The 21271-nt window shown below is 29.5% G+C and overlaps 1 protein-coding gene and 1 long non-coding RNA gene across 3 annotated transcripts; one reads left to right on the plus strand and one right to left on the minus strand.

The window, feature by feature from the left end:
* Positions 1 to 1758: 1758 nt before the first annotated feature.
* LOC102661308 (uncharacterized) lies at positions 1759 to 4987 on the plus strand. Of its 2 annotated transcripts, XR_418736.4 has the most exons (6): positions 1759 to 2417; positions 2648 to 2789; positions 2961 to 3031; positions 3146 to 3217; positions 3318 to 3389; positions 4602 to 4987. It is a non-coding gene; the product is annotated as an uncharacterized lncRNA (long non-coding RNA). The 2 variants fall into 2 exon arrangements; XR_418735.4 differs by having other exon boundaries at positions 2961 to 3217.
* A 1767-nt stretch (positions 4988 to 6754) lies between these two features.
* Positions 6755 to 17487, minus strand: LOC100819207 (putative ABC transporter B family member 8). The gene is made up of 9 exons (XM_006599065.4): positions 17006 to 17487; positions 16827 to 16881; positions 16195 to 16373; positions 15458 to 15915; positions 12673 to 13213; positions 11696 to 11875; positions 10214 to 11497; positions 9048 to 9463; positions 6755 to 8281 (listed from the first exon to the last, which is right to left on the minus strand). The coding sequence occupies exons 1-9, from the start codon at positions 17258 to 17260 to the stop codon at positions 7936 to 7938; spliced, it is 3714 nt and encodes a 1237-aa protein (XP_006599128.1). The 5' UTR covers positions 17261 to 17487; the 3' UTR covers positions 6755 to 7935.
* Between the last annotated feature and the right edge of the window lie 3784 nt (positions 17488 to 21271).

A 21271-nucleotide genomic window follows, 5' to 3' on the forward strand; every position in this document is an offset into this window, starting at 1 on the left:
TTGAGAAAAATTATAACCTAATCTCGGTCAAAAAGTGGATTTTTTTTAATCATATGGATACTCATACATTTTAGTTTACTTGTTACATGCCTAATGACTCGTGGTGTAAAATGAGTAATAAATATTAATAATTAATATTTACTAATAATTTATAAGAGCATAATGGCTCATAAGTTGACTTATCAAATAAATAAACAAATAAATGATTTAAACATAATTAATGCCACAATCATAAGAGTATTATCATATTATTTTATTATATTGTCTTAACACAAATTCATTTAGAAATATCACTGAGTTAGATAAATGTAGAATAAAGCAACAAAACAACATGACATTCATAAGAATTCGTAAAATATTATGTCCAATAAAATAATATTTAATTAAATAATTAAAAAAATCTAACAAATTAAATATCAATATGATTCTCAACTCAACCCAATCCAACTTATTTTGATGGGTTAATTAAGTAGATTGAGTTGTCAGTTTATTAATTGTTGATCTATTAATTAAGGGATTTGTGTTTATAATATTTATAAAAGAATTTAATGTTATGCGTTATCACATTGTATAAAGAATATTCCTAAAAAAGGATTTCCACGCATTTTTATTTCTAATGTTTATAAATTGGAGATTTTATAATCACAAATTATACTATGATGCACATATGGATGGTGTTAGATCTGGGGGAAGATATTAGTCCTCCGCAACTTAAAAAATCAAGGTTCAATTTTCATTGAAAGAAATGTTCATGTTTAATAATATTTTAATATATCTAAAAAAATATATATATGTGGAATTTTTTTAAAAAGAATTACTATGATGTAATATAAATTACATTGCTACACCTATTTAATGACCGTGAAAACAGTAGTTATTAACTATCTGTAAGATCGAGTGATATAAACTCTTAACAATTTATTTTTTCCCCAATAACTAACTAGTTTCTGACTCTAGTGGAACGACATTTTGATCCCAATTATTCAACCAATGATTCTCAAGTTTATTTTGATTTGAAATTTTGTTTTCAAATTTAATTAGGACTCTGGTGTTCATGAATATATTTTTCTGAATCATGTTAAATGCCACAATGCAAGATACATCTGATTTGATTTAGGAAATATTCAATCATTTTAGGGACAACTATTGACATAAAGAAATTGAATTTTTATTTTTTTCTTTCCTCCCATTATTCAAAGTAGTTGATTTATCATTAATTTAGAATTCAAAACAAATTACTAAATTACTAATAATAAATAACTTATGCATTATACGGGGTCTGGTACGTTGATTGCTTTGCCTAAATAATAGTTGGCATAGGCTGTTCTTTTTGCATATGAGTTGGGGGGTAATTCTTGTACTCCTCTTAATATATATGCCTCTTTTGCATATATATATATATATATATATATATATATATAAAACTTATGCATTACATGGATTTTATAGAAAGACGGAAATATATAAAAAAATTAAAAAATCAAGAAAATGTTTTATTAAATAAAAAATGTAAACTAAAATATAAGTATTTAAAACTTTTACATATATCTTATTAATTATACTTAATGTTGATAAAAAAATTGAGTGTTAATTAAAACATTTAAAACTCATTTGATTTTAGATAATTATTTATTGGCACTAAACTATTTAATCTCTAAATAATATTCTAAACACATTAAGTTCTATAATATATATATATATGCATAACATTGACTACTGTACCTATGGTTACTCTTAACTCACCGCGAGATACAAATTTTCAAGTTACATTTTATGAATTTTAGATTTGATTTTCTTGGATTTCACATTGTTTGTAACCCTGCTTAGGGGGGTTGGGTTGTACTAAAATAAAATAGGGAAAAAATCCATTAATTTATTTAATTTAGATCTAGTGAAATTTTGTACATATGCTAGCTGTTTTTTTTTTTTTTTCACTCGGTGATTTTTCATAGTAGCGTGCCACGGCTTTCCATAAATGATTTTACGTACGATAGTTTCTTAATGGCAAATATATTTTCTGATTTAACATGTTGAACATTCTAGGCAGATTCATAAATGCTCAAACCTTAATTTTTTTTTTTTTTTACACTCAATTAATTCTTTACATTCCCATCAAGAGAATCGTAATAATTATAGATGCACCCGATCTATTACTACTAAAACACATATATACTATTATCTTGCTTATTTTTTACTCTTTTTTTCTTGCTAACAATTAATGCACTCCCATATATACATAACTTGCCCCTAGCTAATTTCTTTTCTCTAGCTATAAATTTTGCTATGTGGCTCAACCACCGTGATATATATTGAAAGCCTTGAAACTATGTTTTCTGAAATTGAGATTTGAGACAATGAAGAGTTCCGATGAGATGCACAACAAAATTGTAATGATGAAACAATCTTTCTTCGATGAGGTATTTTTATTTTCTCACACATAATACGCATTGATGATTTTTTTTAATATATGATATTTCTTTATACTATTTGGGTGTGTAACACTGATTCTCATTTGAGGTTGATTCTTTTCTCTGAGTTCTTTCTACCAAGTCACAAATACTAACAGACAAGATATATAGTTATAAATTTTGCCACTCAATTTTAAATATTGATGCAAATTTATATATGTGACAAATTAATGTTTCAGGGATTTCTGATTCCAACCCAGTTTCAAGAGCTGGAGCTGCTACAAGACAGGGACAATATGAACTTTGTTAGGGATCGATGTTTTTTATTTGTTCTTCTCGGACATGACAAGACAGTTTGAGGATCGAAATTGAGCAAATTCTGTGAGTAAAAGTGCATAACCATACCTTAATATGCAAAATTGTGTTATTTTAGTGTATTCTCTATTGAGATTTCTATAGCACGCACACTCACACGTATGTATATACATGTCAACATGTGTGTACATTCAAAATAAGTTTCTAATTGATGGATATGATTGTGCATTTACACAGTCGAGAAGAAATTTATGGTAAGCCAAGGAAAGACATGAATAGGTTACTTCAAGGACTCAAGGGAATTTGTGGTACCTATTTTTCTTCGATCTCCATCCCCAAGACCCCAATTGATCGATGATCTCCAAAATATATATATTTTCTCGACTTCAAATTAAGCATCATAAATATTGTCGTGTTTTCAGCATTGGTGCTCTCAAGATTTTGAACGGAGTCAATAAGATTATACAACTTTTCCAGAAAGGCAACGTGGAAGGGTGATTGTTACACTTGACATAATTATATAAACTTTTGTTTCCTTCAATCCTTAGCCAAATGAAATTGCAATATGCTGACTCTAAATCATGAATTTTGCAGGATCATGCATGCTTTTGAACAGGTGAAGATGGAGACTGTAAATCTTAGGGCGAAATTGAGCCTTACTTTCAGGTAATTAACGCACATTAATTACCTTAACCAATGAAGCATTTTTCAAAGGATAATAGGTGAGTTTATTTAAATTTATTTCTTGAAAAAAATACTTATTTTAATAAAAAAAAGTCGTTTTCTATTTTTTTTAGTGTGCTTATAAAATTATTTTTTTATTTCTTTTGATAAATAAATTCTATCTGCTTTTAAAAAAATTCTTTTTAATAATTACTTTTTTTTAAGTTTAAATAAACCATACGAACGTTTTAATGCTTTTAAAAAAGAGATATTTCTACCATTAAATGTGTCAATTGAATTGTAGCATTATTATTTAGACGTCTCACAATTATGTGAATACTTGATCAACAATAACAAAAAGTACATATCCTTATTTTTATATTTAATTTTTTTTTTACTATTTTAAAAAATAACTGAGTTATAAAATTCCATAATGAAAAAGGTGTTGTTTTTAAGAAAGATATTTTTCTCCATTAAATGTATGTTAGCTAAATTTTACTATTTTTATTTTTGAGATAAGTTAAACTTTTCTATTAAAACTTGAAAGTTTGCCTTCCTATTAAATGAGAGTGTAGTTAATTAATGGACAATAGTTATCTAGCACTTTCTATAGGGACCGCATCTCTCGTATTTTTGAATTGGTGGTTAAGCATGAACCGTTGTATTTGGACCACAAGCATAGCTTATGCTATTGGTCTTCTCTGTCTTTGTGCTTTTTCTTGAAAGTTAAAATTAGTTGGTTCTCATTATAAAAAGAATATTAAAATAAATTTCCGATCTCCAATAAGTATCAAATGTTTATTGTCCAAAAGATTTTTCTTTCATTAATTGAATTCTTACTAAAATAGCAAATTTATTTTTATCGATCATTTGACGCTTTTTTTTAGTACTTGTTAAATTAAATAATAAATTTTATGTTTGTTTGTTGATAATTTTTCATTTGTTATTAATATTTTTTAAAAGGATTAATAACAAATTTTTTTTATAAAATTGTATTACATAATTATAATTTTTTTAATCTTTTTCGTTTATTTATTTATTAGGGATCACAAATGTATTTTATCCTAATAAGAATAAGCTATAGAAAACATAAATTGTATCACATAATTAATTTTTCTTCCAGCTCAAGACCTTTAATTAATACAATATAATGCAAAAAAACAAAAAAAAATCTTTGAGATGACCTAAATTTTCTCTTTATATAATTTGTTACAGTTGCTGGAGTACTCCCAAGCTCCCAATGAATTGAAGGTTTTGTACGTAGCAGTGCATGCATGAGGATGGTTGGTGCTGCATGCAGTTGAAGTGCTAGTGATCACCAACAATTTTGATGTGGTCCTCTTAATTAGCTTCCCCACCAATTTAATTAAATTAGACTTATCTGAAAATTTTGTTTGTGATTTTTAATTAACAGTTGTTGCCTTTGTCTCTGTAACAAACAAAAATCCGGTACGTTATTGCTTGTGTGCTCATATCACATAGGGTTGCATACGTAACGTTAGAACTTAGAAGTCCCAATATATGCAAAAGTAGATAATTAAAGTCAATGAATTCAAATCTAGTTTATCAATATATCATATATAAATGATGCTGAAAGTTAATCCCACTGACATTGTTTTTTGGGTTATATGAATTTTGTTTGGGGAGACCCAGATGCTGTCAATTTAATTAATTATTTTTTTGGAACAAATTTTGTAAGCCTAAACAGGTGGATGGCATGGCCTATAAAAATCTACATGATTTTAATTAATAAGGCTTTTAATTAATAATAAAACTTGACTGTGAGTTGAACATAAAACCTGAAGCATTAATATTATGAGTTAAATTGTTGGGAAATAAATGTATATGCTTCCTAGTGTGGTATGCTCTAAAGAGACTGTACGATAGTAGAATAAGTTAATTTGGAGGAATTTATTAGTGACGTTTAAATTCAAATCCATATAAAATAAAAATAAAAAACCATTAAAAAAATTGAAAAATCAAATCAAAATGTAAGTTTTTGAATTTATTTGGATGATTTTACACTTAAATTCATTTGTTTTTGAAATTGAATCCAAGAGTAACACTTATATTACTTTAATATTATTATGAATTGTTATATATTTGATGTGTATAAACTTAAAATTCACAATATTATATAATTTTATATATTTAAATATTTAATATATTAATAAGTTTAGTGCATTTTATTAGTAATTTTTTAAAATAATTTGATTTAAAAGATGAAAAAATATAAATTTTAATGAAATAATATTTTAAAAAATTACAAAAAATATCTAAATTAAACCATACAATATTAGTTTGATTTAATTCAAATTTAAAATTAAATTCAAATCAAATCACATATAATTTTTATGTTTTTTTATATTTAATTCAAACAACTTTTTAACTAAAAATTCAATTGATTAAACCACACCACAAACACTCTGAAATTGGTTACACCCGAATCATGTAGTATCGTGTTGCATGGGGCAAAGGAGTGACCTAAGATTTGGATTGGGAGTGAGAAAACTACTCTACAACGTATGTAAATAGAGTATCATAGATTCCCCTCCATCAGCAAGTTAATGTGTGCTATACAATAGGTGCTGCGGATTAGCCATAATATAAGGTTACCACGTCATAAGCTAAACGAGAGAAACTTAATTATTCAAGAAAAACTTAATTTTAACTTATCTATAAGTAGAACGTTTATGAAAAAGCTTATTTATTTTTTTCCTTGAAAACCACCACGTTAAATAATATATATATTTTTTTCTGAGAACAAAATCTTCTAATTATACAAAAAAAAAAATCAGTATATTTAAAGCATGTGGTACTCTCCACTCTCCAATTATTCGTTGAACCACCTAGATCCAACAATTTTGAAATAAAATAATTATATATTATTACTTAGTAGTTTTTTTGGTGAATATATTATTTACTTAGTTTGTTATCTAGTCGTCCCTACTCCACCTAAAGTTGCACAAATAATGTTTTTCTCCCAAGGCATGCAATACAAATCATCCTTTACAAAAGCTAACTTATTTTCTTTACCAAAGTAAAAAATAGAGCAATATATTAGGTATTAGTATTACACATGTGGATGACCCCTAGGTATTACTAATACCGTATTAGCTGGATTACAAGCGGATATTAATTATTACATTTAATATTAGAATTATATATCGTTGAGAATATGTCTAAATATTTGAAAAAATATTCTTGGTTTTCAGTTGAGGTATCTTATTTCACAAAAAAAAAACATTGTTATGTTTTAAATTTTGAGGATGTTATCAATAATATTTAAAAAATTATCCAGCTGCATTAAAAAAAAATCCAGCTGTCAACCACAAAACTACATGCGTCAACTGCTGCATTCTCACCTTTTTTTTTTCTTCCTCTTTCTGCATTTTAAAAAACCACTATTTTGTTCCTGTTGCGAGCTCACTACTCTAGTTTAGATTAAAAAAAATAATAAAGATATTATTATTATTCTTACCATTTAGACTTATGATGCTATTAATTTAATTTTAAATTAGAATGCTTTAGTATTTGTATTTTGTATTACACTCTAAATATGTACAAGGCATTTTTTCTACAAAAAGCCAATAAAATGAGGGGGAGTTCCGGAGAATGTACAAGTCGTAAAAATAAACTAAAATGTATATAAATTGGAAGAGTATAAATCTAATTACTTTAATTTTTAAGACAATATAACACCTCCCAAATTTAAACACAAACTAACTTATCCGTACTCTCTCTTTAAACTCCACAATTTAAAATATATGTTGGTCCCATGTAATGTGCAACTTATATAAAAGGGTTTTTTAATATCAATAAAAGAATTAAAAACAAAGGCAAAAAGGTTAACTTTGGCTATTGAATATATCAATTGATGTTAATCATTCATGATTTATGTAACCGAAACATTTTATGCATAACAATACATTTTCTTGGGCCTAAACTTGTATGCTCGTGGGAAAATATCTAAATAAGGCAAGATAATTGTGATAATCCTTAGTTCCTTCAAGTTTCGTGAACTACAACATTCTACATTAAGAAATTTATTTTATTATTCGTGTCCAGACACAACACTTTATGGTGCTGCTATTGACTACTCCTTACCCTGACATAGAGGAGAAAAGTCTATTTTGCCCCCATTTGAAATGGGGCTAATGACAACTCCCAGCACTTTAATGTTGTGATTTTTATGTGTATAAATATAGAGCTTAATATAGTTGGACCAAAAAAGTTGGCCACAAACCCAATTTAACTTAGATGGGCTTAAGCAATGACCAACCAAAGGCAATTGTTTCCTGCACGTTCGGAATTGCTTCATGCACCTTTATAACCTTTTGAAAAGCTTAGTCCAAAATGTAATTTTACAGGATTAGTCTTTCCAGAATGACTAATCTGGAATGTAAGTTTTACGTTCCAAAGTAGGGTTCAGGAAGAAAGTCCAGAGGTGCAGGAAGCAATTGTCCCAAGCAAGCTCACAATGCTACATTCCTCCATGAACTCAAATTTGTACATGAAAATAATAATTTACATTACCTAAGTTTGGATTTTAATGGCTGGCAAGGTTGAAGAAGGCACCTCTCTTGTGCCTAAGTTGAGCATAGGTTCCTTGCTCCAGGACCTTGCCCTCAGACACATAAGCAATTGAATCAAGCTCTTTGATGGTGTTAAGCCTATGTGCCACAACAACAGTGGTTCTGCCTACCATAGTCCTATCAAGGGCTTCTTGCACAACTTGTTCTGATTGAACATCCAGGGCACTTGTTGCCTCATCAAGAAGTAGTATCTTTGGGTTGCGAATTATGGCCCTTGCAATTGCTATTCTCTGCTTTTGTCCTCCTGATAGCTGCACTCCCCTTTCTCCACATTCAGTTTCATATCCATCTTTCAATGATCTACATTACCAAAAATCAAAATTGCACTTCTTTAAATTCTCGCCCAATAATTATAATGTCAGGTAGCCTTGTTGAAATCATATCACCCATGTGGAGCGTTTTAGTAAATACACTTACTAAATAAATTCTTATTATATGAGAGTTTATTCATGAACTTGTCCCCAAAAAAAAAAAAAACTAGTTAAAATGACTTAAAAGGAGTTTATAAAAATGTTTCAAGTTATCTTTATAAACACATATAAGGCTTTTCAAACGCCCTCTTATTAGAGATTGAACTTGTGATCTCTACCTGTCTTCTAAGAAACAAAAATTCTGTGGGTTTTGGTTTACACTGAGGAGTAAGGATCTCCCCCAACCGACAATCAAAGACTAAATTCCTTTAGATGTAGAGATTGAAGTGAATATTATTATTTCTCTCAACAAAACTCTTTTCTATACACATAGTAATTGAATCCTAACAACATGCTTAGAGGATCCCATTATCTACCAACTATGCCAAACTTTATTGGTTAAAAACTTCTTGATAGAAATGTCATGCATTAGAACAATGCCTAGTTGCTAAGTCATTTTAAGTTTATTAATATTAGATTTCGGTTTAAAACCAATTGGCTTTAAGTTAAGTTGTCAACAATAGATATAAGTTGCACCTCGACAATTGAGATAAACGATGTGAGACTTTTTAACAATTAATTTTTCCACAAATGAATGTGACAGTTGATGGTTAGAACAAGTGAGCACATAGTATATATCTAATGAGAAAACTTACGATATGAACTCCTGAGCATTGGCAGCCCTTGCAGCCTCAACTACTTCATTCTCTGTTGCATCTTGTTTCCCAAACAAAATGTTGTCACGTATGCTGCCAGAATATATCACAGGTTCTTGGCTAACAAGTGCTGTGTGCTGCCTGTGCCAGTGAATGTCTAATTCCCTTATGTCTACATCGTCCACTTTAACTGAACCTCTCTTAACATCATAGAATCTTTGAATTAAGGCAATCACTGTTGATTTTCCACACCCACTTTTTCCAACAAGTCCAACACTTTTTCCTGGCTTCACCTCCAAGCAAAACTTGCGCAAAATTGGTGTCCCTACCCTGCTTGGATATGCAAAATCAACATTCTTCAACTCTATTTTTCCACTCATCTTTTCCAACTTGATGCCGTTATTGTTATCTCCAGCCTAACCAAAGAAAAATGTTAATTCATTGGTAAAAGTTGTATCATACATATATATATCAATGATATGGAAGCAGAGTTGTATTTATGAATTATGACTATACAAATGTGCGGATAAGATTACTCAAAAATAAAAATATAGCAACATTAGTTTGCCTCATTATATATGAGTAAATCATTATTAGAAATGAGTTTAGTTTTGATGCACCGTCCTGGTATAAATCTTTATAGTGTTAACCAATTACAAATCATTTAAGAATGTCTTTTAAAGTAATTATTACAAAAATCAAGAATCTTAGCATATAAAGCAATCCATGCTTGAATGTCAATCTATGTAGAAGTAAAAAACAAATCTTTGCATTTACACTGCCAGTACATTCTAATTAAATTTAACTAAAATTATAACAGTTTTCTCCTTTGCTTATGCACCAAATAATAGTACTACTCACAAAACTTTTGCATTCATAAATGTTCACAACAATATTCTTGGTTCTATGTGGATTTAATAGACAGGTTTAATGGGGGGACATGGAGTGCCAAAGAAAACAAAATGGTAGAGAATTTGAACCTTATTAAATTTTATGTTGCATGTCAACATGTAGAGCTACATCAAATATATATATATAAGGTTGGTTGGATGGTTATGAAAGAAAGAAAGGGGAAAGGTGGCGGTTCGATCTCCCTTGCAAACAAAAATTAACTAATAATTAACCTTTGTCGGAAAAAAAAACATGTAGAGCTGCATATTACATACCTTGGGAATTAGCGATTTCCGGTCAAGAATTTCAAAGACAGATGCCACTGCTGTTGAGCTCTTGGCAAGGTCAGAAGTCATGCTTCCTGCATCAGCTATGACCTTGCCAGTGCTCACCAACACAAAAAATGTTTTGAACACATCCCCAGCTGATATTTCTCTTTTTTCCACCAAAGTACCACCAAACCAGAAATCCAAAGCCCATGACATGAACGTTAGACACTGAGCAGAACCCATTCCTATGCCTGCTAGCCAAGACTTCTTCCTCGCCTCCTTCCTCGGCGCCTCTTGCGCCTCATCGAATAGCCATAGCACTTTCGTGATGCTCCCAAATGAAGTCACAATTCTGTGGTTATAAACTGCCTCCACTGCAATTTGTGTACTTCGATTCTGTGCCTTGACAAATTTTGTTGAGAGTGTGGAGAGCAACACTTTTCTTGTATAAAAACAAAGGATTGTGAGTGGCTGCACTGCTATCATAACAAGAGCTAGCTTCCAAGCCACGGCAAGGCCTATGATCATTGCAATTGTGACAGCAGAAGTTGTTTGAACTAGTAAAGAGAGTCTGTCTGCTACAAGGGACTTAACCATGGAAGCCTCATTGCTTAACCTTGAGCATAATGCTCCACTGGAGTTTTGTTCCTCATCAAACCAAGCAGTTTCAAAGGTCAAGATATTCTCCAGCATGCCAAGTCTTATCCTTTTTGTTAACTTGGCTCCCATGTAAGCAAAATTGTAGTGTTGCAAGAGATTGAGGATAATTGAAGCAAGGGAAAGTGAACAGAAAATCAAAGAATAAGTCCTGATTCTGTGCCTCATTTCTTGATGGCTTTCAGCAAAAAAAGCAGAAATCATACCACCAATGGTTAAAGCATATAAGGGTTGAACTGAGCCAAAGGCTATGGCTGAGAGGGTTCCAATTAGACCTTGTTTCCATTCAGGAGCATTCAGAGAAAGAAGCCTTTTGAAAGAAGGTGGAGGGTGAGAAACTTGAGATGGAGTTGCTTGATCATCAAGCAATGGTGACTTTGGAAATATGGCAGGGCTTGACCTGGCTGTGCTTGGTCTGCCTGCACTGCTTCTTGTTGCAGAAAGAGCACCTAGTTCTGGATTTTGATCTTGGTCATCAATGCTCAATTGTGTCTGTAACTTTGCAAGTTTTGCATAGTGGCCATTTGGTTTGGTGATGAGTTCATTGTGTGTGCCCGTTTCAATGATGCAACCACCACTGACAACTGCTATGAGGTCTGCATTTCGAATAGTTGATAGCTTGTGTGCAACAACCTGATCAAGTTCAGTAGGTGTTATAGAAGGAAGGTGCAAATAAACTTTGTTCAGTGTACATTCATTCATTGTGATAATTACTAATAGTTTATGCCTCTAAATAAAATTGACGAGTGAACTAAGTAGTTTAATGTATAGAATAGCATACTTTTGTTAATATATTAGTGTGCAATGTATCAAATGGATGATTGCACTTACCAATGTAGTTCTCCCCATGGAGGCCTGATCGAGGGCATTCTGAACAAGTAATTCTGATTCAGAGTCAAGAGCACTAGTTGCTTCATCAAGTAGGAGAATAACAGGATTCTTTATGATGGCTCTTGCAATGGCTATTCGCTGCTTTTGTCCTCCCGAAAGAAGTGCCCCCCTTTCTCCAATCTTGTTTACAAATTATAAGGTTAGTAGCTGCATATTTTCTAATGATATAAAATATAGAATCAAATTTTTATCCTTCATACCAGGTGGTGCTAAAATTATAACTTATATATACTAGTTCTTTCCTGCTTCTAATCATAACATTTAATCTCTTATCCAAACACAAACCTATTCTTGGCAAATAATCAGATAATCATGTTTAGATAAACTTCTCGATAAATACTTAAAAAATAAGAAAATAAATATGATAAAATGAAATAATTAAACGCTTTTCCATAAATTAAAGTAATTTTATGCACTTCAACTTTTAGACATTTTCATTTAACTTCTCCATAACCTGGAGTGTATATGTTAATTTTAACTTATAAAAAAAGTTTGATCGATTTTTTTTTTTATAAATACTTATTGAGAATATTATCTAAACAGAAAGTTTCAAACATTATTGGAAATTTGAGTGTGTGGAATTAAAGCTAACCAGTTGCAAAGCTCTATTATTTTAAAGTTTACAAACAAAGACGAAATTTTCATAACTATATATATATATATATATATATATATATATATATATATATATATATATATATATATGTTTTGAATTAAGACTAAGTTGAGAATTATGCACTTATGTTCATACAAGTTTTTTTCATTTAATTTCTCTAAAAAATAGGATGCAAGTTGATTTTAGTTTATAGAAAAAATTATAATGCATTTTACCTTTTTATTTTTTTATTTCAAGTGTTTATAGAAAAATTTATCCAAAACAACAGGATCACAAGTCCTATTTGGTTGAACTAATTTACCTTGGTTTCATAACCTTCAGGAAGTTCCCTTATGAAGTTATGAGCATTGGCTGCTGAGGCTGCAGCAACAATTTCATCCATGGTAGCATCAGGCTTCCCAAACATAATATTCTCCTTTATGGAAGTTCCAAACATTGCATGTTCTTGACTCACAAGGCCCATTTTCCCTCTCATCCATTTCAACTGTAGGCTTTTTATGTCTACACCATCAACCCTCACAACACCTTCATCAGCATCATAAAACCTTTGCACTAATGCTATTGCTGTGGACTTACCACTTCCGCTTGCACCAACCAGAGCAACCGTTTTCCCTGCTTCCACTTGGAGATTGAAATCTCTAAGCACAACCATATCTGGACGAGAAGGGTATGTGAATTTAACATGCTCAAAGTCTAGCCTGCCACTAATGCTCTCTAACACTACTCCTTTTGTGTCTTCACCATCAATTAATGGTGTTCGATCAATCATGTCAAATATTCGTGAAGCAGCAACAGATGCTTCCGTGAAGTACTTCAAATCAGGAAGTACCACTCCAAGAGATCTACATATATTTATTTACATGCATTCCAATAATTAGCAAAGAAGAAAAAAAAAATATACCACATTGAAAAATATATTTATGAAGAACTACGAAATTAAGATTTTCTTTTGGCGCATATAATTGAAAATTGTTAAGGTAAAACCAATAAATTGTATTTTACCCGCTTCTGATTTTTCCTAAATTTAAAAGTGAAAAATGAAAATAACAGTAAGCTATATCCAATATCTCTAATCATAATATTTAATAAGATGTGAATTTTTTTTTTATAAGAAGACCGTGTTACATACATACAACTACTCTTGATTGAAAGAAACTCAAGCACCCTTACTACCAGACTTTAATATGGAATATAAATAGTAAAAAACATAATGTGTAATAAAATTCAAATCTTGATGAAAATGTAAGAATGTTACTATAGTAAAACTAAAAGTGATTCAAACTTTTTAAAAAATTGATTTACCAGAACTTTACCAAAAAATAGAAATGCTAATTTTTTAAAAAAGTTGTATATATGCTCCTTAATTGAATTCCTTTATTTATAGAGTTTAAAAGCTTATATATTTTCATTGTTTTTTACAAAGGACAACTTTAATACTACCCAATATTTAGCTAGTCATATATGTCACATTTCTATAACAACCTTGTCATTTAAAGCTATTGATGAAATATGACAGAGATTAATTGAAGCAATGTCGAGATTAATTAAATGATTTTTTTCCTTACCTACTACAAGTTTACAAGGTTTTTTCCCTGTGGTCAACATGATAATCAGGTTCAAGCAGAAATAATTATAGTAACAGATGAAGTTCATCGCACAAATAATGCAACATCAACTTTTACTAATATCTTTAAAATCGAGTTATATAAACAGTTTGGTCGGTAGAAGAGAGTTCACAACGTGGGAAGATAATTAAATTAAACTCTTCAAAAGTTATAGTTAACACTGTTACTAAAACCGGAGGACTTTCCTTTTCTAGGTACTAGTCTTGCTTTTCATCTAATGCTTTAAGAGGTCACTTTTTTGACAGAAAGAGCATTTGAATTTCATTCACGGAAAGAAGGCCACTGCCTTCTTTACTGAAGATTGTCACTACTATGTCCTCAATTTAATTAAATATCATGGTGATGTAGTAAAATATTTGCGCATTAGTGAAAGATAAAGACACCATCATGACTTTTCTGGAGCGATTTGATTCCAATCTTATCATAAAGTTAAAGTTAGTTATATGGAATTAAAATTATTTTTAATTCCCTTCCCCCTAAAGAGAACGATGACAATGGCCGGCTATGACAAGTTGTCTACTAAATGTAAGATTTAGAATGTAGTCTTAACTTTATATTAATTTGGCTTTCTTGTGTCCCAATTTTTTTAATTGGTTATCAAGATCCATTGATCTGCTACTATACTATATACATTGCATCAGCCACAAAATCATACTAAATTAAATTTCATGCCTGATTCAAAGATATATAAGATATATTGGAGATGAATAAACCTTGATGATTTTTGTTACTGGTTGTGGATTCATGTATTAGTATTATATATACCTTTTATGCTGATCTTGGTGAATCCATGTATCAGATCTTTTATGCTGATCTTGATGGATTCTTGTATTAAATCTTCTATACTTATCTTTGGCATGTCTTATGCTAAGATTTAACACTTAATTAAGCTCTTTTATTTAAGTAATACATTTTATTTGCTTAACAAAAAAACAAAAGTTGAATTTAGTATCTGAAATTATAAGTATGTATCATCTTAATATTTTACTTTATAATTTTTTATAGTTTAATTTCTAATTCTATAAAACGTATAATTCACTTTAATTTCGATCATCAATAAAATATATAATCGACATTCACTTTAATTTTTATGAAGTCAGACACTCAACTAACATATTGCATATAATTTAATGGATTAACAAAGTTAATTAGGATTTTTTTTAACAGGACAATTTTTTTAAAAATTATGAAATGGAGACACTTTTTAAATTAATTCTTTGTTTAGGATAAAACGTAAAAGTAGTAGTTACGACTATGTTAATTAAAATCGTGTTAAGATTTATGACTTTTGCTTATAAAATCATAATTATTTTTACGACTTACCCTTTTACCCTGAACTAGAATTAATTTAAAAGGTGTTCTCATTTGATAATTAAAAAAAAAACCCAAATGATAAAAAAAAGCCATTAATTAGGATTGGAAATTAAAGTTGAATGAGATCAAGGAAAAGTAATTACTTACAGTCCACACATTATGAAGGAAATGCCTGATGCATAGATCCTTCCACCACTTTCACCTTTGTACATAACCAAACGGCTTCCATACCAAGCAAGAAAAGCCCATATTGCAAAAGATAGACCTGTGCTTCCCACTGCAATGCCCTTTGCTATGCCTTGTTTGATTCCAAGCCTTGAAGTTTTACACAATATGTCTGAATATCTTCCCATGATTCTCTTCTCCGCAGTGAATGAATAAACGGTTTTTATGGAGCTAAGTGCCTGTTCTACTATGCTGTTTGCTTTGCCATATTCTTTCAGTGTGGACTTTGACAAATAGATTAGGTATTTCCCGTATATCATGCCAGGGATTATGAGCAAAAGCAGCGTTGGAAATGCTACTAATGCCAACCTCCAAGAGAAGTACGTGGCAAATGCAACCCCCGAGATGAATGATGATGAGTGCATCAAAAATAGGGGCACCTGATGAGAAGCCAAAACCAAAGTAGAAATTAAAGGATATGAGAAGATAAGTGTATATACATTAAATTCTTAATATATATTAATATAGACTATATTCGAACAAATTTCTTCATAAATATTTATAGAAAAGAAAAATCTGCAATAAACAAAAATTAACAGATACATAAATTAACATGGTCTTTCGGAGAATAATATGTGACATGTAGTGCATAAAAAGAAAATTACAAAAATGAAAGAGAAGTTTAATTAAAAGAAAAGTGAAGTAATAAAGAAACCGACCTTTTCACTTAGAACTTCTTGGATGAGAGAAGTGTCCTTTGATATGCTATTAATGATTTCAGAAGTGGTTGTTTCTTGCAAATCGAAAAACCCTACTTCTTGTCTTAGGACAGCTTCCAAGTACTTGTAACGGATTCTCAGCACCTGCCTCTCGCTTGTTTTGCTCCAGCAATACCCTTCTGCCATTTATAAGCATCAATTGTTGATCAATAAGCTAGTATCCGAAGTACGTGTTGCTTTTTAGAAGTTCCTATTTTTCTATATATGGTTTGGCTTCTTTTTCAGGATAAAATCTTTGAGAAAATTCTAAGCCAAAACTGACAAGTTGTATATTTGATTGATTTAGCTAGATGACTAATATATTTTGTGGGTTACTGTATTTCCAATTTTCTGTGTATGAAACTCTACTTTTTAGGGTTTCATAAATATATACAATAATGACCAAACATGTCTGCCAAATTAAACATGTGAAAATTGAGGGTGCCTCGAACCTAGGTGCACTGCTGAGTAATGCCTACTACAGTTAGATAGATGCTATAGCTAAATATTGTTGCTTGTTTGTTAGTATATTAAAACGTTTCACACCTTTGTCCTCAAAAAGTAAAGCAAAAGAGGGTTTGAATTTGGATTACCCATGAAGGCCACCACCATTGCTGCTAATCCCAAGTAGACAAAATATAAGCTGCACTGTAAATAATAACAAGAAAAAAGAAAAAAGAGAGAGAGAGAGAGGAATTATTAGAAGTTGGTTAAAGTGTAAAACGTAGACCAATTAAGGATTTAATGAGTGAGTCAACATTAATTAACTTACCTTTTCAACCTCAGCCATGTAAGTCTTGGTACTTTGTAGGTTATTACTGTAACCTAAGCTGTTCATAATACGGCTAGCAAACAGCAACAAAACATTTGTGGACATGCCGTCTCCTATTGCTCCCACAGCTCCCATTAGCATGAGCACAACATCAATCCAATCAGAATATCTCAAAATAGTTGCTATGGAAGCCCTCTCTTTTCTTCCCATGTCTACCTTTTGTGTCTCACTCTCATCCATTTTTGGAGAACCCATAATTTTGCTATAGATATATATACCTTCAGGACCTTCTTAGCTTGTCAAATATGAGGAAACAAAGAAGAGAGTGAGAGAGGTGAAAGTGTGAAACTGTGTGTGTTGTGGGGGCACATCACAATGAGATGATTTTGATCATTTCAAAACCGTGCTTTATATAAGTGTGAAGAGTGAAGTGTGAACACTATGCATCTATGTCAAGACTCGGAAAGAGTGATGAGTGGCATATTAATTCCATTGGAAGCACACAATATTAATGGAATATATATATATATCATGATCATAGGCTTTTTGTGTGTGATTGTGATTTGTGGGGTTGTTAAAGATAATTTTGTGCTTCTCGTTTCATCTGTTTGTTTGTTTTGCAATTCTTTATTCTTTAAAATCCATTGATGTCTTGATTAGATAGTCCCAATTTTGTCAAGTTTTGGGGAAAGATGATATGACACAGGTCCAATTTGCCATCATACCACTCGCTCCCTTTTCTTTCTATTAATTTGTTATTGTTTAATTAGTACTCTAATTTGAGGTCAGTTTGGCCATTGTCGGTTTATTGCCATTTGCCAGCTTTTTTATTTCATAAATAAATGGCCAGTCCAAGTTGTAATTAATGTCCCTTTCCGTGAAGGGAGCTTAATATTTAATAGAATATTACTGGGGTATATATATATTGAGTCAAATTTTTGTGAATCCATTTTCTCTCTGCAGGTCTATCGATCAAATGTCATATTAATTTGTTACTGCATCATGATTATTTAATACTACTCTTTAGCATGTATATAATTGAGAATGCTTTACAAGAAACAATTATACTTGAGATTGAGATGGATATAATAACTATCAGAAGCAAAATTTTATCTCCAATTATATAAATATACATATAAGATTATGAGAAACAAAAGGAAAGATAAAAAAAACCATGTAAGATAAAAATCAAAATGTGAAAAAATCATAACTATTTATATATTAGTCATATTATAATATCTTTCTTTCTCTATTCTTTTGTTAAATCGAGGGTGCTAGAAATTATATCTTTTATTTTAAGAAAAGATAAAAAAAATAACATTGTTGTATTTAAAAAATTTATTGAAGGATATATAGTAGTAGATTTACACCTTATCTCTAACGAAATAAAAAAGAAGGGAAAAAAATCCCATTTTAATTAAATTTATAATTAATTATTTTGAGTTATTACTTAATTGTCGCAAACGGTACATAAGATCTAAAGCACTGACTTCTCTCCCCTTAATACAGTCAACTCATAGTTAAGATATTTTAATTGTAAATTTGTCTTTAAGTATGATCTCTATATTTAATGTGTGTGTATATATACGTCCTATGGTCATGTTCAGTAAAAATAGTTTTATTTTTCATACTCTACTAAAAATAATTGACAACCTATTAAAAAATATATTTTAGTTGAAAATGGAATGTGAATTTAACTTAATAAATTAATTGTTAAAATCGAGTGAACTCATCTAATAAAATATAGGATTAATTGGAACTTTAAATTTGAATTTGAATTAGATTTAGTTTTTTAATTATTATGGTTATAGTTCGATCAAGGTCTAGCTAGCATAAAACTGAAAAAAAACTATAAAATTAACTAATTTAACATTTTTCTTTTTTATATTAAATTAGAGTAAATTATTAGCAAGTGTTGGTTTGTGTAAAATTTGGTGTGAGAGACTCAATTTCCTTAAACATATGATATTGGATTTGATCATGAGATTCAATATTGTGTGAAAACTAGAGTCATCAATTTGAGCCTAACTCGACCATTCCCCATAACATATTGCAACTTGTCCAGTCGTATTAGCTTGCCATGACTCGTGCTCCTTTACCTCTGTCTTGACAACGGTTTCCATTAATAGCATTTACATTTACATTCTTAAGCATATGCTGTAATTTATTTATAATTTATCCTTAACACACAAGTTGAGAAACATTACATGATAGATGTACAATGGAAACTATAAACCTATATCATCTTGCAAAATTAATATCCATGCTAGTTAATTGAAATACAATAATGTAAATCTTTATATTTCTTAGAATTTTCATATTAAACATATTTAATTTATTTGGGAACAACAGTTAATGTATTTAAAAATAACAATTCCTCTAAATATGTTATTTTTAAAATTGACTAAGGAAAAAAACTGAATACCTATATTGAGAAAAAATATATTAAAATAATTAATTTTTGTTAAGGTAATTATTATTTAACAATATATATATATATATATATATATATATATATATATATATATTAATGGTATGATGTGCAGTTTATATAGATCTATTTTTTTAAGTAGTGAATAATATTTGTATCAATAATTCAATTTTTATTAAATAAAAACCATATCGATCGAAGACAACCAAAGCTCATGAGAATTCAACGAAGTCTAGCAAAACTCTGGTGAGGATTTTTGTGTTGTGTTATTATTTGTGTCTCATTCTATTTTTTAACAAAAGAAAAAGTAGAATCAACAAAATAACTACATGTGCTACAATGAAGAAAGGTCCTCATATAAGACAACTTTGTCAGAGTACATCTCACATATTACGAAATCTAGAAAAGCAGCCCCCATGAAAGATGAAATAAAATATGGCCATCAACATTGTTAATTGTGTGTATGATATTTAAGAATAGAAGCTCTCACAATTGCATTTGTGTCTGAGAAGTAAGAATTAAGGAGGAATATATCTTCACACAGCATATTCCACTTTTAATTCTGCATAAATGAGCTGTCAGGCCTAATTAAGCCTACAGATCAAATTCCATACAATTCCAACATATTTGTATAGCTGTATGTTTTGGACCTCTCTTTTTCTTACATGTGTTGGTACCAATTGCTATCATGATCCTTACCTATTATTTTTTTGAAGTATAATATCTACTTTTTGCATTTATCCTTAGCAATGATGGATTTTAAATACAGTTATAACGTTGATTTTGTGATAAAATTAAAAAATATCATAAGTTCGATTTTTTCACACTAAAAAAAATTAATAATTAATAATTAATCAATAACATTTGTCAATAAAAAAACATGCATCTTAAATTGTGCTAGAAAACCTTAGCCCTACATTATCTGGACTCGTCCGTCTATAATTAGACTTCTAACAAAATTTTCAAAGTAATATATTACTTTTGGAGATGTGATGTAATTAATCAGAATTTTTCACTCAAATAATAATAAAAATATATATTTATCCAAATAATATTATCCAAAAAATATTTATTCCAATGATATAAAATGTTATTCATGTTAAGAAATCAATTCTGGAGATCTGCTACGTGAGCGTATTATTTTTTTTTGCCTTAGTTTAGAAATTAGTTTACGAGGAATTTTTTTTTCCTAGTTTAGAAATTGATGCTTGCAGAATCTATTTCTAAACTAGGTATTTTTTAACTCAGTTCAAAATGAGAACTGAATTTTTTTTTGTTTTTTTTTTATTTTTTTTGTTATTTTTTTCCTTTTTAATTATCTATATGCTACTATAGAAAAAAAAACTCTCATAAGTTATTAAATGGAATTTTGTATAATTTTTACATTTTTTTCTTAATACTACATTGTTATTTTATTACCTTGGATAATTCAAATTACTTTTTTATTTTACTATATTATAATTATTCATTATATATGAAATTTAATTAGTTTTCCCTTTATTTGTTTTATCTTAATCTTTTTATTACTTTTAGGATTGCTTAATTTTAATATCATAGATATATTTAGAGAGAAAAGATCAATAAAAATTGAAGCAAAAGTTAAAATGACATTATTCACCGAGTTTCTTTTAAAAAAATGCAAGATTTATGAATTAAAAATATTAATTTCATTATTATATTATTCTATATTAAAATTCAATTTTTTTATTTAATTTTTTTAGGTAAAAGAATTAGATCACTTAAGTATATGTATTCTTCATAAATATTTAACTAAATTATATTTATATTGAGTATTTAAATATATGCATTTTTCTTAAATGTTATTCTAGATAAAT

Source organism: Glycine max, chromosome 16 (genome assembly GCF_000004515.6).
Source record: "Glycine max cultivar Williams 82 chromosome 16, Glycine_max_v4.0, whole genome shotgun sequence".
Lineage (NCBI taxonomy): Eukaryota > Viridiplantae > Streptophyta > Magnoliopsida > Fabales > Fabaceae > Glycine > Glycine max.

What these genes read in the sequence shown, in the direction of transcription:
- LOC100819207 (XM_006599065.4), bottom strand. Translation starts at nt 17,260, where the DNA reads ATGGGTTCTCCAAAAATGGATGAGAGTGAGACACAAAAGGTAGACATG. An exon ending in AATGGTGGTGGCCTTCATGG is followed by an intron (nt 16,374 to 16,826) that starts GTAATCCAAATT and finishes TATAAATGGCAG; the next exon opens with AAGGGTATTGCTGGAGCAAA. An exon ending in TCCTTCATAATGTGTGGACT is followed by an intron (nt 13,214 to 15,457) that starts GTAAGTAATTAC and finishes AAATATATGTAG; the next exon opens with ATCTCTTGGAGTGGTACTTC.